We start from the raw sequence: 19,222 nt of genomic DNA, 5'->3' as shown, positions 1-19,222 counted from the left end.
ATTTGTTTTAATTATATTGTATTAAAATTGTATACCATAGTTTTTGTTTTAATTATATTGTATTAAAATTGTATAGGTACCATAGTTTTTGTTTTAATTATATTGTATTAAAATTGTATACCATAGTTTTTGTTTTAATTATATTGTATTAAAATTGCATACCATAGTTTTTAAGCTATATTAGTTTGTTAGTTTATAATTTAACATATACTAAATCTAGCTTTTGTAACTGTCTAAACAACTGTTTAGAGCTTTTTTCTCTGTTGGATAGTGTGTAGAATTTCTCTTAATATTATCCCTTGGTGTTTGAAATTGTTTGCGATTATTAGCAACAGTTTTGATGCTTTTAATATTATCCTCATTGTTAAGGTAAGATGCCAATAACTCATCTAATTGTTTTTTGTTGGTGAATGAGCAACTATGATTTTTTCCGGATTTCTTCAATTTTCGAATTGACTAAACTGTTTATTCTTAGTTTTTCTGCCTCACTTAAATTACTTTCTTTTGATTCTCTACTGTTGTTTATTTGATAGCCTTGATATACAAAGGTATCTATAGGGGTTTCACAGATTTGTTGTTGTAATAAATAGGCTTTAGTGCTAGTTGGCCTAGGTTTTCTAGTTACATTATGTAGACCATAGTGAGGTAAAATATCAAAGTTATCGTGCGACATTCGACCTGCGATGGTGAAAATCTATTTTGTGTAACAACTTGACTACTATGCCTGGGACAGGTTTGAGCAGGAGTGGGAAGAGAAGGAAATCCAGTCTCACAACTATCAAGAGGATTGAAGCATGCAAATTCACCATAATGTTTTTTCCTAGCTGAGAAGTGTTTCTTGTAAGTTATAGGAAACAACTTGCTAGCATTGTGCAAGTCCTCTTTGCATAAACTCATTATTTCTTTAATATTTTTCTGCCTTATATACTTGGGGCATTGTTTGGAATTATTACAGTGTGGGCCGTCACAGTGAGTACACCTCTTAGGAACTTGAACAGTCACCTGAATGGAAGACTTCACTGCAATCTCTACAAATTTGCACATTTTTGCATTGGGGAATTGGAAACGTGCCCATAAGAAAAACACCGAAAGCATTGCTTTACCGGTATTATAATATAGGGGTCAACTCTCATTTTGACATAATTGAGCAAAATTTGCTCATGAAGGCTGTTAGAATCAAAATGTTAGTTAGACAAATTTTGTATCACTCAAAACACTATTTACACACTTTTTATTCTTTGAGCATTAATAATTGGGCGATTTCTATTAAATAAGGAGTCAGTAAACAAATTCATATTCAGTTACTTCCCTTTCTACAAACACTACGCCTACTGAGTAAGGTATGTTCAAAGAGGTACAGGAATTTTTAATTTATGAAAATAAAATGTATTTATTCGTCTACATTAATGTTGTCACATTCAAAATAATCCACATTACTTATTACGCACATGCAAGTGCTTCACTTCTCAATAGCAATCTTGTTTTTAGTACAAGTAAGAATACTTCTTATAGATTTTCTTCCAAAATTCCACCCGTTTTGGAAACAAACTGCCATTAACCATCTTCCAGTCGTGCCCAATGTCCATGTAACAGGGATTTTGCACACTGTCCTCTTGCCAAATTATTTCAGGTTCTTCACTGTTGGGGTTACTGAAATATAATACATTTATATTATTCATTAGAAATTAGGAACACAATGAAATTTATATGATCTAATTGTCAAAATAACAAAATTGGTATGGTATATAAAACTAGAGTGTAAAAAAATTAAATAAGGTGACAGTCTTTCCAATAAATACTGTAAAACTTATTAACTTTGATACAAACAGTTGTAATTTAGCTGAGTGTGAAATTTGGTAACTAAACAATTTTCAGAGTTAATCGCTTGGTAAGGAAAGACAGTTCTTGTGTACACATCCTACTCTATCGGATTTACCCAGTTTTTGCAAATGTCGTCCATGCCTGCAGCAGATTCGTCATGAGTGCTTCATCCTCAGCAGTTGGTGGAGTGAAAGGTATGTGAGACATGTTAGACTTGAAGAGAAACCCTAGTTCATCAGCATGGCTTGCACCTAACAGGCAGCACATGTAAAAAATATTTTGGTTACACACAGGAACATCATTCTGTTCAATTGTTATAATATTTATAAGACTATCCGTTAACATTTTTGCATACAAAAAAATCAACGTACACAAAATTCCCTATTTGGAACAAAATAATGTAGGCTGGAACTTATTTTACGTACATATTTAGATTACATAACTAAGAATAGAATTCCACATTTGAAAGATTATCTGCTGATTAGTGTAAAATATTAAAGAAATTTTAAGAACTAGAGCAGTTGTTGCCCAGCAAGAACAGAAAACTTGAGTATAAAATACAATTATACATAGAATAAAGGTAAAAATCGCAAGGTATTATTACTGTTGCACAAATATAAAATAACACATTTTTTTATAAAGTGGTGACATGAAGAGCTCATAAAAACAAATACTTACTAATTATTTTTTAAACAAAAATCTACTTACTCATAATCAGTTTACATTTACACCCGCTGTTCCAACTTTAACTTTGGTCTTTGATTTACTCATGATTCGGCTAAAGCCGAAGAAGCAATAAGGGATAAAGTTGATTTAGAGTCGGTTTGGAAAGGGTCAGGGTTGGGTTCGATATCTATGCAGTGTTGCCAAGTAAATTAATCTCAAGTATAAACGGTAGAACAAGGCTGATGTAAACAAATACTCAAAAGTATATTGTGTCTCTTTTGAAATTAGAAGAAAACTATAATAAAGTATGTTTTAAACTTACCAGTACAAATCAACTGTGCAGCCTTGTCAGGTACTGTTTGTGGTAGCAATGAAGATGACAGAGATCGAGGACTGGTATAGGAGAACAAATAAGTGTAGACTGGAACCTCATTGTCCAAAAAATATTGCCGGGAACTCTCAAGTTCAATGGTAATAAGAATGTCCCCTAGAAACTAAAATAATTACGTTACTAGTTTTCTTTAAATGGAAAGGTAAAAAAAAACACAAGGGTTATATTATGTTGCTATGAGTAAGATAATTAGTGGAAAGAAACATGAAAAGTAATGAAAGTAAAATAATAATAAAGCCATTAGTGCCTATAACACTGACCAATTAGTTTCCACCCAACTCAAGATACCTACTGTGGTGGTCATCATACTAAAAGTCCTTCAAACATTAGTCAAGATTTATTTAGCTGCTAACTTATAAGGTATAAAATTGTCAAGAACTATTCATTCTAAAACACAGATTCAACACCAAGTAATTGTTGGCAAGGCACTGATCATAAGCATTCACAACATATATCAGTACAGTCTGGTAGAAAACCCCAAGTAAGGATCCTTCTAACTGAGGACAAGTATAGGTCTGCCTCAGCTCATCATCACTTCTAGCTGCTTTGATCCAGCTGTATTATGCCTGTGATTTAACTATGCCTCTGCTGAATGATTGATTGCTCATTGTCTGTATATAATGAACATATTTAAATGTATTTCTTTATCTGTTTGAAGAGATCCTACTGTGAAGAGATCCATTGCATGTAAATGTTTTAAGAGCAATACAAATATCTATCATCATATAATGACTACATCCATATCCTGCATTGTTATTGTAACACTGATTCAAACATCTCTAACACTGCTTACTATCTTGTCTATAGCCTCGGAAAAAGCATCTGTACAACTTACATCAATACAGTCTGGTGTGATATCCCAAGTCAGAGTCCCTCGACTGGAGTAAAAATGCAGAATCTCCTTGCTTAACTTGTCCTCCTCCTCACTTCCAGCTGCGATATCCAAATTTCCAGGCACCACAACGGTTGGGTTGGAATTGATCATTTCTTCCCATTTTATATGTGGTACTATAAAAAATCAAATAAATTAACATTGCATTTGAGTTGTACAGTCAGTGTTAGTGCACAGTTTTTAGATCTATCTATGACAATGTGCAAATGTAAAATTCTATATGCATCATCACTATTAAGACGTCTACAATTCTTAACACATCTTTAAATAAACTTGGTATGGATGTTCTACAAGTGAATGGCAAGGTCAAGTTTTTTGTTAGAGCTAATCGAACCAAAGTGGACTTGGGTCAAAACAGTGTTCTACACAACTACTAAAGACTCCATAAAGTTGTATGGATTGCATGGAAAATTGAAATGAAATGTCTATGTGATACATACAAAGGTATGGTAGTTTTTCTCACATTGTGGTAGGATAGATTTTAAACACAATTCATTGAACATCCTATGAAATACCTACTACTATAAACAAGTCAGCTGCTACAAATCTGGACACCTACTTAACTCAAAGAAAACGGTTGAAATCATCATTATTTTTATTACGTAGTTACTTAGCATAAATTAAATGTGCTGACCAACATTTTTTATAACTCCTAAGAGTATCAATAATTCAAGAATGAAAAGATGTTTAGAAAGTTTTAGTTATTGTTGTTGTTATCTATGTATAGTTCTATTTAGTTCTTAGTAATATACTCTTGAATTTAATAATTATATAAGTTCTGTTAGACATTGAGTTTTAATCACTCTTAATTTTTATTGTCAAATATGCTTTTATTTTAAAATCATGTGGTGCTTGTATGTGGCCATCTATTTTGTTTATTGTGAAAAATGGTGTCAACCATGGAAATTTAAATAAATAATAAAACAGATTGTGTCTTTATATTATGCGTAAAAAAATCCATTAAAAGATTTTTTTCATTAAAACTGTTTACCACAATGATCTCTTTATATTAAAAATTTTTATCTACTAATCCAATATGGCAGATGCAATATGGTAACCGAAAATATGAACTTAATAAAAATTAAATACTTTCTACTTCAATGGTCAATGGTGGTCTGTAGTCAATATCTAAAACATTTAAGATGTTTAAAACACAACCTGTATACATATAAATGATTGTAGCTTAAATCGAATAGTATAATGATGTGTTTTTTCTGGAAGGATTTGTATAGAACATATATTAAAAAAATAGATTTACTATATGCAATTGTAAAACTTTAGCAAGAAAAAATGTTTATGCCACCTTTTGGGAGTTTTATTTGAGCAAAGTCTTTCAGAGATGATTATTTATGTTGTCACCTCTTATATTTGATAAATGTTATGTACCTATTTGAAATTTCTTTACTACCTGTCTTTAGTTTTCATTCAGTTTACATACTTGAATAAAGAAACAACCCTTCTTTGTCTGTGAGGCCGATGATGATTGGCACCTTGGAGAACTTCCCTCTCTCCAAGATCTTTCGAGGGTAGTCTGGTAGAAATGGAGTGTCTCCAGCAATCTCTATGCATGGTGCAAAGACACATGAAAGATTTTGGATTTTTTCCTGCAAGACAAAATACCACAAACGTATTTTCCGTGCTATGCCTATTTTTTGCATAACAGATGCTTATACTGTACAACCTAATTCTGACAATGTGCATAAACGTTCAACCTTGTTACTTTTGCTGTAATGCACGTATTGTAGAACCTTGATAATATAAACTGAGTAGTATAAACTAAAACTTAACAATACACAAGCAAACATTTTTTACTCAAGTGGGAAACTGAAAATAAGGATCCTTTTACTGATTGCTAACACATCAAATAAGCAAGAAATACCATTATATAGATAGTTCATCCAGATCAGTCAGAAGAATTAGGTAGATTTTGCTACAACTAAAATATTAATAATTTATTTCAAATAGGATTTACATGTAATCAATATCTAAAAAACAGTTTACCATATTGGAACGAAATGGAATACAAAACTGGCCAACAAACTTAGCCGAGATACTTATAACATATATTTTTTCCAAGTTTCAAGGCGGTTTTTTAGGTCAGTACAATTTTTCCAACAGTACAATCATTTCTACATACTCTGTTTTATATATATATATATTTTTTTTTTTAATTCACCGTATAGCAAATACATTGTATACTATAACAAATACATTTAGAAATTTCATAACTTTTTATTTCCTGTCACGTGTTTGGGTAATCGTGCCATGATCACAGCAACATTATAACCACACAAAAAGCTATATACAAATAAAAATAATAACACATATGTTGGTGATGATAATATGTAATTAACTATGAATTTTTGTTGATAAAGTCTATGTCCAGGATTATTTTATTAATTTAATATTTGTTCAATTATTAGATTTTTTTAAATTGACGTATTGTATTTAAAATGTTAATCAAATCTCTTTTATAATTTAAATAAATAAGTGATTCTTCTTTAATCTATAATTTTTCTTGTTTTTTCTGAAACAATAATTTCCATGTTTCCTTCCATACTTTTATAGTTGTGACCTGTTTGCAAGAGATGTTCTGCAAAATTAGACTTAATACTGATTGCATTGTTTAATTTTAAGGCTTGTGTGTGTTTCTTAAATTTTAATATGAAATTTATATATAAGTACACCTAATAGGGGAAAACAATTACTCATTAAGCTTGGATTCTGGGCATCAAAGTGCCATTTTAGCTAATGTTAAATGAATAATTCATTTGAGTGATAAAAAATTATTTTTATTACTCAAATCTTACTTCCTCTGTCAGACATAATTTTTAATTTTGGGCTTCTACATGTTGTTTTCATATATTTCAATACCAATAATTTTTTATTAAAAACACTATTGTAATGTCTAGTTTACAATAAGTATAAACTGTTTAGGTTAGGTTATGACAAGACTGCCTGTTACTCTCTGCACTTTTTTTAGTATTTCTGTAAAATTAAAATATTAATAAAACATCAATTTTTTAAAATGTAAACATTTTATGATCTCAGATAGACTGATTTTTAGAAAATTGATTAATCTAAAAGATCATGGTGATCTCTGAATTGTGTTTGTAATCAAAGGAATTTAATAAAAGGTTTTCTAACTCTGTGTAAGTAATGTTCTGATAAATACACTTATCCCCAAAGAATTCAAAGTGAAAGTGTACTTTTCCTGTGAGTATGGAATCATAGTTAAAGATAATCAGAGCTAAAGTAACGTAACGTAACAGATTTAAAAACATATAACCTTTTTTGAACAGAAAGATTCATGTTTTTGAACATTCATGAGATCAGAGGCAGGGAGAGTCATGAGAAATTCCAGGACAGTGTCAGGGTCCTGGGAAAAACATCCCAGTGCTCTGGCCAGCAGGAAAGCTTTCTCTCTGGGTTTATCTTGCAAGGCACATTGAGCCAGAGCTGTTCCACTTTGCAGAATGGCTTTGTGAAACAATCCTGCAGACAAAACAATTATAATAAGAAGTCATTTATAGAAGTTTGTATTCTCACATAATTTACAATGTTACTCATCATTTTGCACCTGATATTGGAAATAATACTCGTATAACAGCTGTTTTAGACTATTTTATATGGCACCACTTCTTCACCATACTTCTCAATCAGTGTCCATACTTCTTTTCTATCCATTCCTAGTGTACCATGGGTGCAAAGACCTTACTACTTGTTTAGAAATACAAATTAAAAAAAAAAAAAAACAAGTCACAGATGCAAGGTTTTTTTGTTTCCCTATGAAATCACCCTGAATCATATGATTTTATTACAGTTACAAATTAACATGCTAACTGCAACTGTTGTAGTTACTATAGAAGGAATTGAAAGTAATCAGTTTCCCTTCCAATAAGTGTTTATATTTAATTAACACTTATTTTTAAATAGCCGAATAATACATTGTTGGGCAAAAATAAAACAGTATGATTAACTTGTAAAAGTCCTCTCATCCCTCTGATTGCCTCACCAGGAGCTAATCCAGAAAGCTGCTGCATTCCTGGCATTGTTTGTTTGTTTTTGGCAATATATGAGTACTAATAAAGAAGGGGGGATACTGTGATTTATATAGAGTAACAATCATACCATTTCTAACTTACCAAATGCTATCAGTGTACTCTATAATGTTCCACACTGTATAGGTAGGCTAGTATTTTCATTGAACGTTATCTTAAGAAAATTGAAGAAGTAAATCCATTTGAGTCATAGGGATTTTTGAAAACCATTCAGTTATTAAATATGTTCTATAGAATACTACTCACCTCTAGATAGCGGAGACAGCAGGTGGTATTGTACAGAAGCCGCACCAGCACTCTCCCCAAATATTGTTACATTTTTGGGATCTCCACCAAAACTGTGAATGTTGTCTTGCACCCATTGCAGTGCAAGTACTTGGTCTTTGAGTCCCAAATTCCCAGGCAGTTTGTCACTTTCAAGAGATAAAAATCCTACGATATTAAACAAATAGTAAATATTTTATTTTATAAAATATATATATATATATATATATATATATATATATATATATATATATATAGTTGTTAGGAAATAAAACTTTCTTAATTTTTCTATTTAAATAACATGTAAAATACGCCCAAACAGACAAATTGACATATCTATAAACTGTCACTTTATTACTTGTACATTATACCGACCACTCCTACCTTTTCTATATTCTCAATTAAAAATAACAAAAATCAAGGGGAAACTGGGTTATGTTTTTCTATATTTTTATTTACTGTTTGCATTTCTTCTTGCATTGTTATAATCTTTAAAAATGTAATAAAACACTGAGCAATATGTCAGCTACGACAGGAAGTACCCAAGTTGATAAATTCTTTATTACTTACAATAAAAATACTATTAGGTTCATGCAAATCATATTTAAAAACATGCACTATATATACATGACATGTTTTTGCAAAACATCATATCAATGTGAATGTTGAGTTCAGCTCTTTTTTACCTTCCGCTTTGCGCTCTACATGATTAAACTCAGCATTCGGATTGAGTCAACCATTCCCACTATACCTACATTAAATTATATCAATTGGAGGAAAGTTCTTACATTCACTAAATCAGCCTATCTCAATCCTGCCAATATTGAGCGAAATTTTGGAAAACATCTTTTTACAAAAAATGCTTTGTTTTTTAACAAACATAATCAGCTCTCTGTGGACCAATTTGGCTTCAGAAAGGACGAATAGATAATATATGTACTTCATAGTGTTGCTATTCCACTATAATGGAATTCCACTTTAAGTTTGTTTCTTGACCTATAAAAGGCGTTCAACTGTGTTGACCATAACACACAGCTAGACAAACTGGAATCCCATGGCATTCGAGGTGTGCCCCAGCAGTGGCTAAGCCTCAGAAGATGTTCTTCAAATCTCAAATCAAATTTAAACTCAACTTGAAATGGGTTATTAGGGCCCTCCTAGGTTCCATTTTAAGTCTGATTCGTTTTCTGATCAATGTAAATGACAATGAGTTATCACTTATACACATGAAACTCGTACAATATGTCAATGGCATGACTCTCTGAGTGAAAAATCAAACGAAGCTGACCAGCATCCAATATTTTCACAGTCTCAGTCTCACAAGCAACTCTTAAAAATTAAACATTTTTAATTTCACTTTCAGCCAGTTGATTCGGAATGTACAATCAAATTTGGAGGGTATGTAAGCTTCAAAAGAAACTAATTTGAATTTCCAAACTGGGAGATACAGAACAGAAGTAATCTATTTTACTTGATTTTGTGTTTGAACTTCTTTGATATCATACAACATTGTATCCAACAAAAGGTCTTGGATAATACTAAGTTCTAATATTTGTACAGGTGAACTATACCTAACACTCCACAGCGATAGTTGATGGTCACAAGTACAATGTCCTTCTCAATCAAGAAGTCAGGTCCGTAGAGTTCACATGAACCAGAACCACTAACGAAGCCTCCACCATGTATCCACACCATCACAGCCTTCTTAGCTCCTTCTTCTGGCTACTCGGACACAAATATTGGTGATATCAATGTTATAGGTTGATTTAAATAATACTTAAATACATGTTATTATATCCCATATTATAACCAACACTTTGTTTCAAAAAGTTAAGTCAGATTGTTGTTGGTGTGAAAGCTATTGGGACTACAGTATAGAGTATTAAAATACACTTGTGATAGGTTTTTAATTCTTCTTTAGTGGTTAGTGGAAATAGTGTGTTAATATTTAATAACTGTGTTTGCATTGTTGTTTTGCAAAATATTGGTTTAAAAAGTGGAATTATTTACTAATTTAAGAAAATTTGTAAAAACAGTCCTGAATCAGAAGAAAAAATCTGCAAATAACCACTCCAGTGAGAATAATATTTTTTTTAGTATCTTAAATGTAGTAAAATGTGTGTACTCTTGTTTACAAGATCTACTAAAAGTGCTCTTTCTCAGAAATATTTTCAACATGAGAATTAATTTAAAATATTGCTTGAAGACATATTTACAGATAATTCCTTTTCTATATTCCCTTCATCAGGCAAAGGTAGTTTAGTGGAAAAGAATCACAACCAAAATATTGTTGAGCGCAAAGTGAAAATGTTGAAAAACTAATAGTGTAAATGTAATTGAAATTAGGTAACAGTGTTTTGCAGTTCAACCTTAACAACACTTCATTCAAGTCAGAATAGTATTTAGTTCTTGGATTATAGAGTATTTTGTATTCACAGTTCAAGTAGAGGAGAAATCTGGATATGTAGACAACCTCCATACTTTAGGGCTAGAGAGAACATTTTTGCGTGTGAAAGAAAGTTATATAAATATTTTAAAATTAAAATTAGCTTGTTATTTTTTTCTAGAAAATTAAATTATTAAAAACTTTCTTTAATGACATACATTACATTAACGCATTAATGCAAATGAGTAAGAGTTTATGATGACAGTACAATCCTAACAGTCCAAGCCTTTAAATCGAAAGAGAAATTTCCCCTAAGAAATCAATTAATCATCAGCAGAGCAAGTTTTGGTGGAGGTCAAAATGAGAGGGTATCAAAAGGGTTAAAAATATGAAATGACAAATTTTTCTTTTAGATCATGTTTTTTTTACCTTTACACAATTAAAACCAACTGTCTGATAGGTAACAAATATGAAATCAGTGTTAACTAACCATATTCAGACCTTTAATGCGGTGAATTTCAGTCTCTTTATCTTGTTATGTGACAGTGATATAAACATGTGTCAGACGATTGGTTTTAAGTGTCTCAAGTTAGGATAAATATAATCTGAGAAAAATATTATTTCATATTTTTAACCCATTCGATACCTTCTCATTTTATCTCCACCAAAACTACTGTATCCAACCATCAATTTCTTAAAAAAAAATATGTCTCTATAGATTTCAAGAAAAACAAAGGTTGTAAGCTTATAAAGTGCAAATTTGCTTACATCTCCTAGACTATAATATTGTCTCTAATCATAGTTAGATTGAGAAGGGAATGCTTACATGAATATCTCATACTGTTATTGACAAGATGTGCTACAAAACCATGTTATATATTTTTACAGTATTTGCTATGACCATAAAACAAATACTTAACTTAAGAGACTCCTAATTTTAAGAAAATTTTAATTAATTATAAAAGACTCCTTTTTAACTTGTAAAATGTGTGACAGGATGTAAGAAGATCCTTCACTTTACAGAACATTAGATGACATGACCTGCTTTTGTACCCTACAGAAGAAAGAATGCTTTTCAAATTGCATCCAAAAATGACATCAATATTTTAAGTTAACAATAAATTCTTCGAAAACTGTACATACATTTTTAATATTTCTACCAGCCACATAATAATAGTTAATGAAACACTAATGCTATATATTGGTGACATTTTATGTACAACTAATGTTGATTGAACTAAAGATGTTCTGATTGTAGAAGATGTAAATCCAATCTCCCAAAATCTATAGTCTCAAGTTATATGAAACAATTTCACAATATCACTGGTATTTCACAGAAATTAAGATGTTCAATACAACTACTGTTGCCTGCACTCCCTTCAAACATACCACTATAGGCTTAATTACAAGCAACAAGATACATGAGCTGTATAAACCAGCCTGTATATAAAAAAAGCTTATAAAACAACTGTTTTACAGCATGAACAATACACCAGTTATGAACAAGATGCAAAATGTTATAAGTCAGAATATTAAAACTATTCTGTATTTATAAGTTTCAAGGGATATAGGTTGTAAGAAAAGACTTGCATGTTAAAAGGGATCCAATAAAAAAGACTACTAGTGTGCCACACTGCCTTGTCGTTATTTCACAACAGTCTTTCATACACTGCACCTGCTTAAGAGTCTATGCTGAAATAATGAAAAGGCTACAACCTGTAGTGTTATGATAAAAATTTCCTCAGTAGATAAGTTTTCTATCCTTCCTTTTCTTCCAAAACATGAGCCAGAAAATTTCACCATCCTAACAGAAGATATCAAGAAAGTGGAAGACAATCAAACCACCCATTGAAAACTGCCCCAACCAGAGTGTCAGTTGTCCTGTCTTCTGCCGGCCATGAACACGTTTAATATGCGTTTGTGATAGGTCTATCAAAATGTTGTGTTTTTTGTATTTTTTGTTGTTGTGTTTTGTGCTGTGTTTGTAAATTTTAAACTGTGACGACTGCAGATGGATAATCCTCGCTTTAAATATTTATTGACACTGACACCAGAAGGTGACTTGTAAGGTTGAAACTATATTAGTGTGTATAACTACAGTTTGAACTGCTTGATGAAGGTATGTTGATATTGTTATTAGTTGATCTACAGTTCAGGGCTGTATTATATGAAAATAATTTTTTTATGTGTGACTAATTGGTCTGCAATATCAAATAATAAAAAAAATGTTTACTATCACAAAAATGAGGCCCAGTGAAATGAGCTATGTCCAACTTAATGTCAACATACAAATTAGAATATTAAGATGCTATTTATAAAACAAGAAAATTATAACATGATGGGCAACCAGTATGAATTAAAATGTATGGAAATTCACACTAATTGATCAAAAAGAATTTAGAAGAGTTTTTAGAATGTTATAGATTTCATGTAAAAGAATTCTTCCAGTGAGTAGAAAGGATTGTCCAAAAACTATAAATAATATTTTTTAGAACACTTTTTTGATCATTTTTTGAACTTATAATAGCATATGATTGTATATATATTCAAGGAAACTACTGAGTGAATATTTTGTGTTTTCGTTAACCTCTTATGATCAAGGGCCAAACTCTTATACCTTGTATAAGATAATAACCAGCCATCCTTAAAACAACGTATTTTATTTCACAAACCTGAGTTGTATAGACATTGAGATAAAGACAGTCTTCATCACCAGTTTGATATCCAAACAACAAGTGTCTTTGAATAGGGTCATTTCCTTCTTTTGAAGCTTCTCGAACTCCTTCCCACTGACCATAAGGTTCAGCTGTCTGAAATTAACAAATAGAAATAAATTAATACAAATTCATATCTATTCAGATGGATCTCCTAATTTTTCATAAATTTAAATAGCCATCCACTTGAAATCTTTTGACATACAAAAAAATTGTTTTATAATAAACAAAACACTCTTTGGATTAGTCTAAATAAACCAGCAGTTACCAGTGGTTTCTCCCACAATGTCCTGCTGAAAAACTAGGACACCTTTTTCAAATTCCTTTTAAATGATGCTATAAACATTCCTGAGATAAGACATTATCACTGGAAGATATTCCAACCTCTTTATCCATTTTAGATTTAAGTTGCTATAGCACTGTTTTGGAGTCCTGGAGTTGAAGAGAGACACTGTTTTATAAGTACCAGTGAAATCAATTTAATTTTTATCCAATATTTGATTGAATACCTCTATCGATTTCAGTAACAACTAAACAACTTTAGGGCATTGTGGAAGAATCTAAAAATGAAAGCCCTTAGCTTTTCAGTTAGCATACTTGTAATGTAATAAATGATGAAGCTCTATGTAATTTTGAAATGAAAGTAGGTATATTTTACATACTTTAGGTATATATTATTTCAGTGTTCATGATTAAGAGCTTCAGATGTTAAGCAAAATTGTGAATATCACTTATTTTAGGCTTTGCATGTGTATGAACACCTTTGGTTCAAATGAATTATACTTCTGACACCATGGCTGAGATTAACTTGTTCCGATCAAAGAAACCAGGTGTTTATAAATGAATATTGAAGTTTTAACGTTTTGTAATATTTATTAAATAAAACTTAAAATTATAAGTAGTACATGAAATTAAAAAGCAACTCAAATAGTTATACCTATAAGCTTAGAAATGTTCAATGTGAGCTCCATTAGTCACATGGCACACATCAAATCGATAGCCCAGTTCTTCCCAAACTTTGATAAATATGTATCTTGAGTGATTGTTACAACAGCTGCTTAAATCCTGTTCCTTAAATTAGATATGTCAGCTGGTAGCAGAGGCACATACATGCAATCCTTTATGAATCCCTAGAAATAGGGTGAACATGGAGGCCATACAAAACCAGCTCTGTCATCAGGTCCCTTGCAGCTAATCCAGCGGTCGGGTACAGTGGTGTTCAACCAATCACGTACTAAGTTATTGACCATCTTGCTGTTTCTGTGGTTCATCTTGCAATTAAAGAAATAGCCATAATTCTAGAGCATCAAGATAAGAAATACCAGTTAAAGTTTCTTCTACCAAAAAGAAAGGGCCATAAACTTTCCGCCTAGATATGGCATAGGGAACCATTAAACAGAACCAGTTTCCTTTTTTCCCCCGATAAAAAATTACATGTACATACACTACTTAAAAAGCCTACTTCTGTACAAGTACCGATAAGTAATAAATTAAACATAATTAATCAATTTGTCTGTGTTCTTTCACATAATACATACAATGGCAGGATAAAGTAATAAATAAAACATGATTAAACAGTTCAGTCAGATAATATTTATAATGACTGGATAAAGTGATAAATAGAGTATTATTACCAACTTTGACCAAAATCACTAGCTATTAGACATAATGATTGGATATTATATATAATAGTTAGGTTAATTACTTTGGCTGTAATAACATACACATGTGTGTCAATATACTTTTAGAACTTTTACTGGTTTTAATAATTGTATTTGACTGAATATACTCAAAGTAAAACAAAAATGTTTGGGGATAGACCTTCTGTATCTCCACCTTTATATTATTTTGAAGATCTGGAAGTTCTCTAGTTTGAAATGTCTTTAGGCCACATTATTAACAAATTTGTCTCATACAAAAAAATTGATTTCAGAAAAAAAAATAAAACAGATGTGGTTAATGCTACGCGAAATCATTATGTGCTTTGGAAAGGTGACAATTTATAGAAAGTTACTAAATCCTTAAACAAATTTCTTTTTGTACACCAAAATAAATTGTCATATTGCAGGAAAAATTATAATTTGTTGGGTTTAAAATGCAGGAAGAAATAATCCACAATTCAACTTTAAACTATATTATATTTCCTTGTGCATTCAAGTTAAACTGAACTTTTATAAAACATGTTGATATATACGATTAGTTAATCATTTCACCACAAGCTACTTCTGTTACATAGATCACTCTGAAGGGAAAAAGTAATAACTAAGCAAGGAGTTGAAATAAAAGCAAGGCAAAGTGATTAAATTGGAAATTATTTATCAAGGCATATCCATGAAAGACAAGCCACAGAATATATATGTAAGTATTGTAGTTAAAACAAAATTCCCTAGATAGTATCTGTGCCATGTTCAGTGAACCTTTCAATGAAAAAATGTAAGATAATAAACTTAATTATCTAAAGAAAAATTGTTTATCACATAGTCTATTTTTAGTATTGACTCTTTAATTTGGCATTCATTTTGTTAAACATTTCTCTAACTATAACTAAAATTGTCAATTTAAATTTCTTAGTGTTTTAATTTTTTTCTTTGTTGCCTGAAATCAATTCTGGTTATAATGTCTCAAGAATAAAACTTTGGCTACTGTACTCAGTTGGCTGGTTGTTTAGCAAACTGGACTGGTACAGAAATAATTTCTTCAGTTTAGTATTTCTGATAGTACCAAATATTTCTAAAAACCAACCAGTTCAAAATCATCTACGGACATGGTTAGTCATAAACTAAAAAAACATAACAAAGTTTAAAGTCATTTAATATAATAAAACTGATTGTTGCATACCTTGAATCTCAACTGGCCAACTGGCGGCTTTGCATAAGGAATGCCTTGAAAAGAATAATAAGTTGTCTTGACAAGTCCAGCTGATTTTTTTAACCACACCCTTCAGTCTGCCTTGTTTTGTTGTTATCTCTTTAAACTCCATATTCACTCATGTAACTGTAAACATATAAATTATAGTAAAACAAGAAAATATAATCAGTGTTACAAGCTATATACGGGAAAACATGGTTAAACCTTTCCTCTCAAATCTCTGAAATAATTAATAACCTCTGAGTAGTAAAATTACAGTACTGTTGTCAGGATGAGTACTGCTTATTGATAAGTGGATTACAAGTTTGAAAGATCAGACAATAATAATTTGTGAGTTGCTACCCCGAGTAGTTTTAAAACATTTGTGAATAATTACGCGGGATACGAATGCTGTATTTTTAACTGTAAGCCTACTTCTTCTTTTCAAAAATGAATTCAATCACATCATTATTCTTCCTTTAATCAAATATCAATTATTATGAGGTACAAACTAAAATATGGCGAAGGAAACAGGATTTTTCCAGACATTTGCCATCGTTCAGTGAAACAAGAAATCAGTAACACTACGTTTCGAGATCTGCAATCTGATCTTTTCTTCAGGTATATATATATATATATATATATATACACATGTGTGTGTGTGTGTGGTATGTATAATAATATGTAATACAATAATTATTATAATAATTTCAGATGTTATCCCCCCATTGTGGAGTTTTCCTTACAAACAGGTAGTTTCAAACTAACTACAAAACTGGTTATGATAGGGTAACTAAGAATTCTCACTTGAACTCAGAAATCATAACAGGTTTAGGTAATTCCCCTCCAGTCATTTTTAATCACATTGCACAATGCTACCTAATTTTGATTTTGGCAATAAATAATTTATGTTTTATAGCGTTTTTATAACCTAAAATTATAGATGATTCACAAATCTGACTTCTGATTCAGTAAAGATCAAAATACTTAGGGGTACATTAGCTTTACCTTTCGAACAGACCACTTGTGTGTGTATATATATATATATATATAGGGGGTGTATATATACATACACATATATATATATATATATATATATATATATATATATATATATATATATATATATATATATACACACACACACACATATGTTTTACAATTTTGCTTATATGGTAGGAAGAAGTCCATGTTAGTTCAGGATAACAGGAAGAACATTTGTAGAACAGATACACTTTTAAGAAAAGATTATTTTTGTTCTTATTTTGTTATCATCCCTTTTTATGAGTTAAGAGGCAGAAATACAATCTTTTCTACATTTTGTCTATTAAACTAAAATAGTTTATATTTTCTCGCTGCTGATTATATACATATAAGAGTTTAAGAAACTTGTCACTTATTTTTATTTATTTATAAGAATGAATTAAAGAATTTCAATAAAAACACCATAATACTCACACGTTAACTTTTCGGCCTTTTCAAAGATAAATAAATAATACATTAATATGAATATACACTTAGGAATATTACGAAATAACATTCTTTCTATTAACTTTCTAAATCCTAAAAGAAGAAATAAACCTCATACTATCAACTGTGCACAAATTAGTTTCCTCCTCTAATTTTATTGTAATTAACTATTGATTTCATAAAAAATAACTTCCTGGGCTGAAATTCAATAATAAACTTTTTAATCACTTAAAATACATACTATAAAGAAAGAAATAAGTTACGGCACCTTATAAGTGGCTTACCTTGAATGTAATTGAGCTGTTCTCCTGCCTAGAATGAATCTATAAACTGAAGTGTCAGTTACACAGACATATAGTCAGTCAGCGCTATCAAATGGTTATCTGCAATGACTTGACAGAGAGGTAAGAAGTACCTCTCTTTAATAGTAGTCTTTTTTTAATAGTAAGATATATAAAACACTTTGGTAATCACTGATCGAAAATAGACACTATCCATATCAAGTAAAATGTAGAGCCCCTATTGGTTTTTATAGGTTAAATATTGATATTGATTAAATAAAAAAACTAAACCACTACTTTGATTATATAAAAATATTTTACATCTAAACAAAATCTGTGTTTTTTGACATACAAGTATGAGATGTATTTATGGCCATGTTCTTTCACAGAGGCCCATACTCTGAGTAAGAAAGACACATGACTAATTACTGTTCTAATGATAAGTGATCTAAGTAGTCTTGGTGCACATTGAACTGCTTTCATATTGATACTTTGCACTCTTTGTTCTTGAAAAGTATTTTCCAATGATTTTCTCTTGTGAGTGAGAATTAATGCATATTTATTGAAATAAAAATGGCATTGTGGCATTCATGGTGACCAAAATTAGATCAAGACACTACATATTTTGTTTGACAGAAAGTACATTTACATTAGTTGTAATATACTAAAATAACTTTCCTTAGTATTAATAGTATTGTTATTAGAATTGTTTGCCTTTGTACATTATGCAACAAATAATAATTTAGGCATCAATTTTTAAAACATTGATTATTACAGTACAGTGAAATAACTAGGACTTGGCTATGGGCATACCACACGGTTGAGTATGGAATAAATTCAATTTTGAATGAATCAGGTATGCTTAATTTAAATTTAAACGCTAAACTACTGTATTCCAAACAAGTTGGATGGCTTCTATAGGAATATGTTTTTATTTTTAGAGCTTTTGGAGAGGGGTTCTATCTCCTCATCCTGTCTCTTAGTTACACCAACGATACAGTATTTTGTAATGTGTTCAAAAATATATGATGAAGAATATATTTTTAACGAAATAAGGTACTATTTTAGGTAGGATAATTTTTTTTACTCATATAGAAAGGAAAAAGTCAATACCTACCATTTAATTTAATAATATAAACTTCATACAGTTTTGTACAGGTAAAAATTAAATAATAATTTTATGAAACATTGTCCGAACCAGTAATTTAAGCTGTGTGTTTTAAAATAACTTTAGGTAGATTTTGCTTTCCATATTTAGTTGGAATATGGTTGAAAAGTTTTATACACTTTGTCTGTCAAGACCACCACAGGTTTCTTTGGCACTTTGCTTGCCTTCTCTATGTTGTATGTACTCTATGAGATACACGTACAAATAACATGAGTAAAATATTGTAGACAAATAGTAACTGGGTTAAAAAATTTAAGTTCT

General features: G+C 30.5%; 1 protein-coding gene across 2 annotated transcripts; it reads right to left on the bottom strand.

The window, feature by feature from the left end:
• Window positions 1-1,363: 1,363 nt before the first annotated feature.
• Window positions 1,364-18,209, bottom strand: LOC124357681 (acetylcholinesterase-like). 2 transcript variants are annotated; one of them, XM_046809668.1, is made up of 11 exons: window positions 17,797-18,209; window positions 16,034-16,189; window positions 13,154-13,291; window positions 9,667-9,817; window positions 8,078-8,263; window positions 7,060-7,265; window positions 5,209-5,374; window positions 3,672-3,886; window positions 2,810-2,981; window positions 1,937-2,072; window positions 1,364-1,650 (listed from the first exon to the last, which is right to left on the bottom strand). In XM_046809668.1, exons 4-11 carry the CDS (start codon window positions 9,788-9,790, stop codon window positions 1,485-1,487), a joined length of 1,371 nt encoding a protein of 456 aa, XP_046665624.1. In that variant the 5' UTR covers window positions 9,791-9,817; window positions 13,154-13,291; window positions 16,034-16,189; window positions 17,797-18,209; the 3' UTR covers window positions 1,364-1,484. The 2 variants fall into 2 exon arrangements, with proteins under 2 accessions (XP_046665624.1, XP_046665625.1); XM_046809669.1 differs by having other exon boundaries at window positions 3,714-3,886; window positions 17,797-18,206.
• Between the last annotated feature and the right edge of the window lie 1,013 nt (window positions 18,210-19,222).

The sequence above is a fragment of the Homalodisca vitripennis genome, chromosome 3 (genome assembly GCF_021130785.1).
Source record: "Homalodisca vitripennis isolate AUS2020 chromosome 3, UT_GWSS_2.1, whole genome shotgun sequence".
Classification (NCBI taxonomy): Eukaryota; Metazoa; Arthropoda; class Insecta; order Hemiptera; family Cicadellidae; genus Homalodisca; species Homalodisca vitripennis.
The sequence above is the reverse complement of the archived record's forward strand: the minus strand, read 5'-3'. Positions and strand labels throughout refer to the sequence as shown.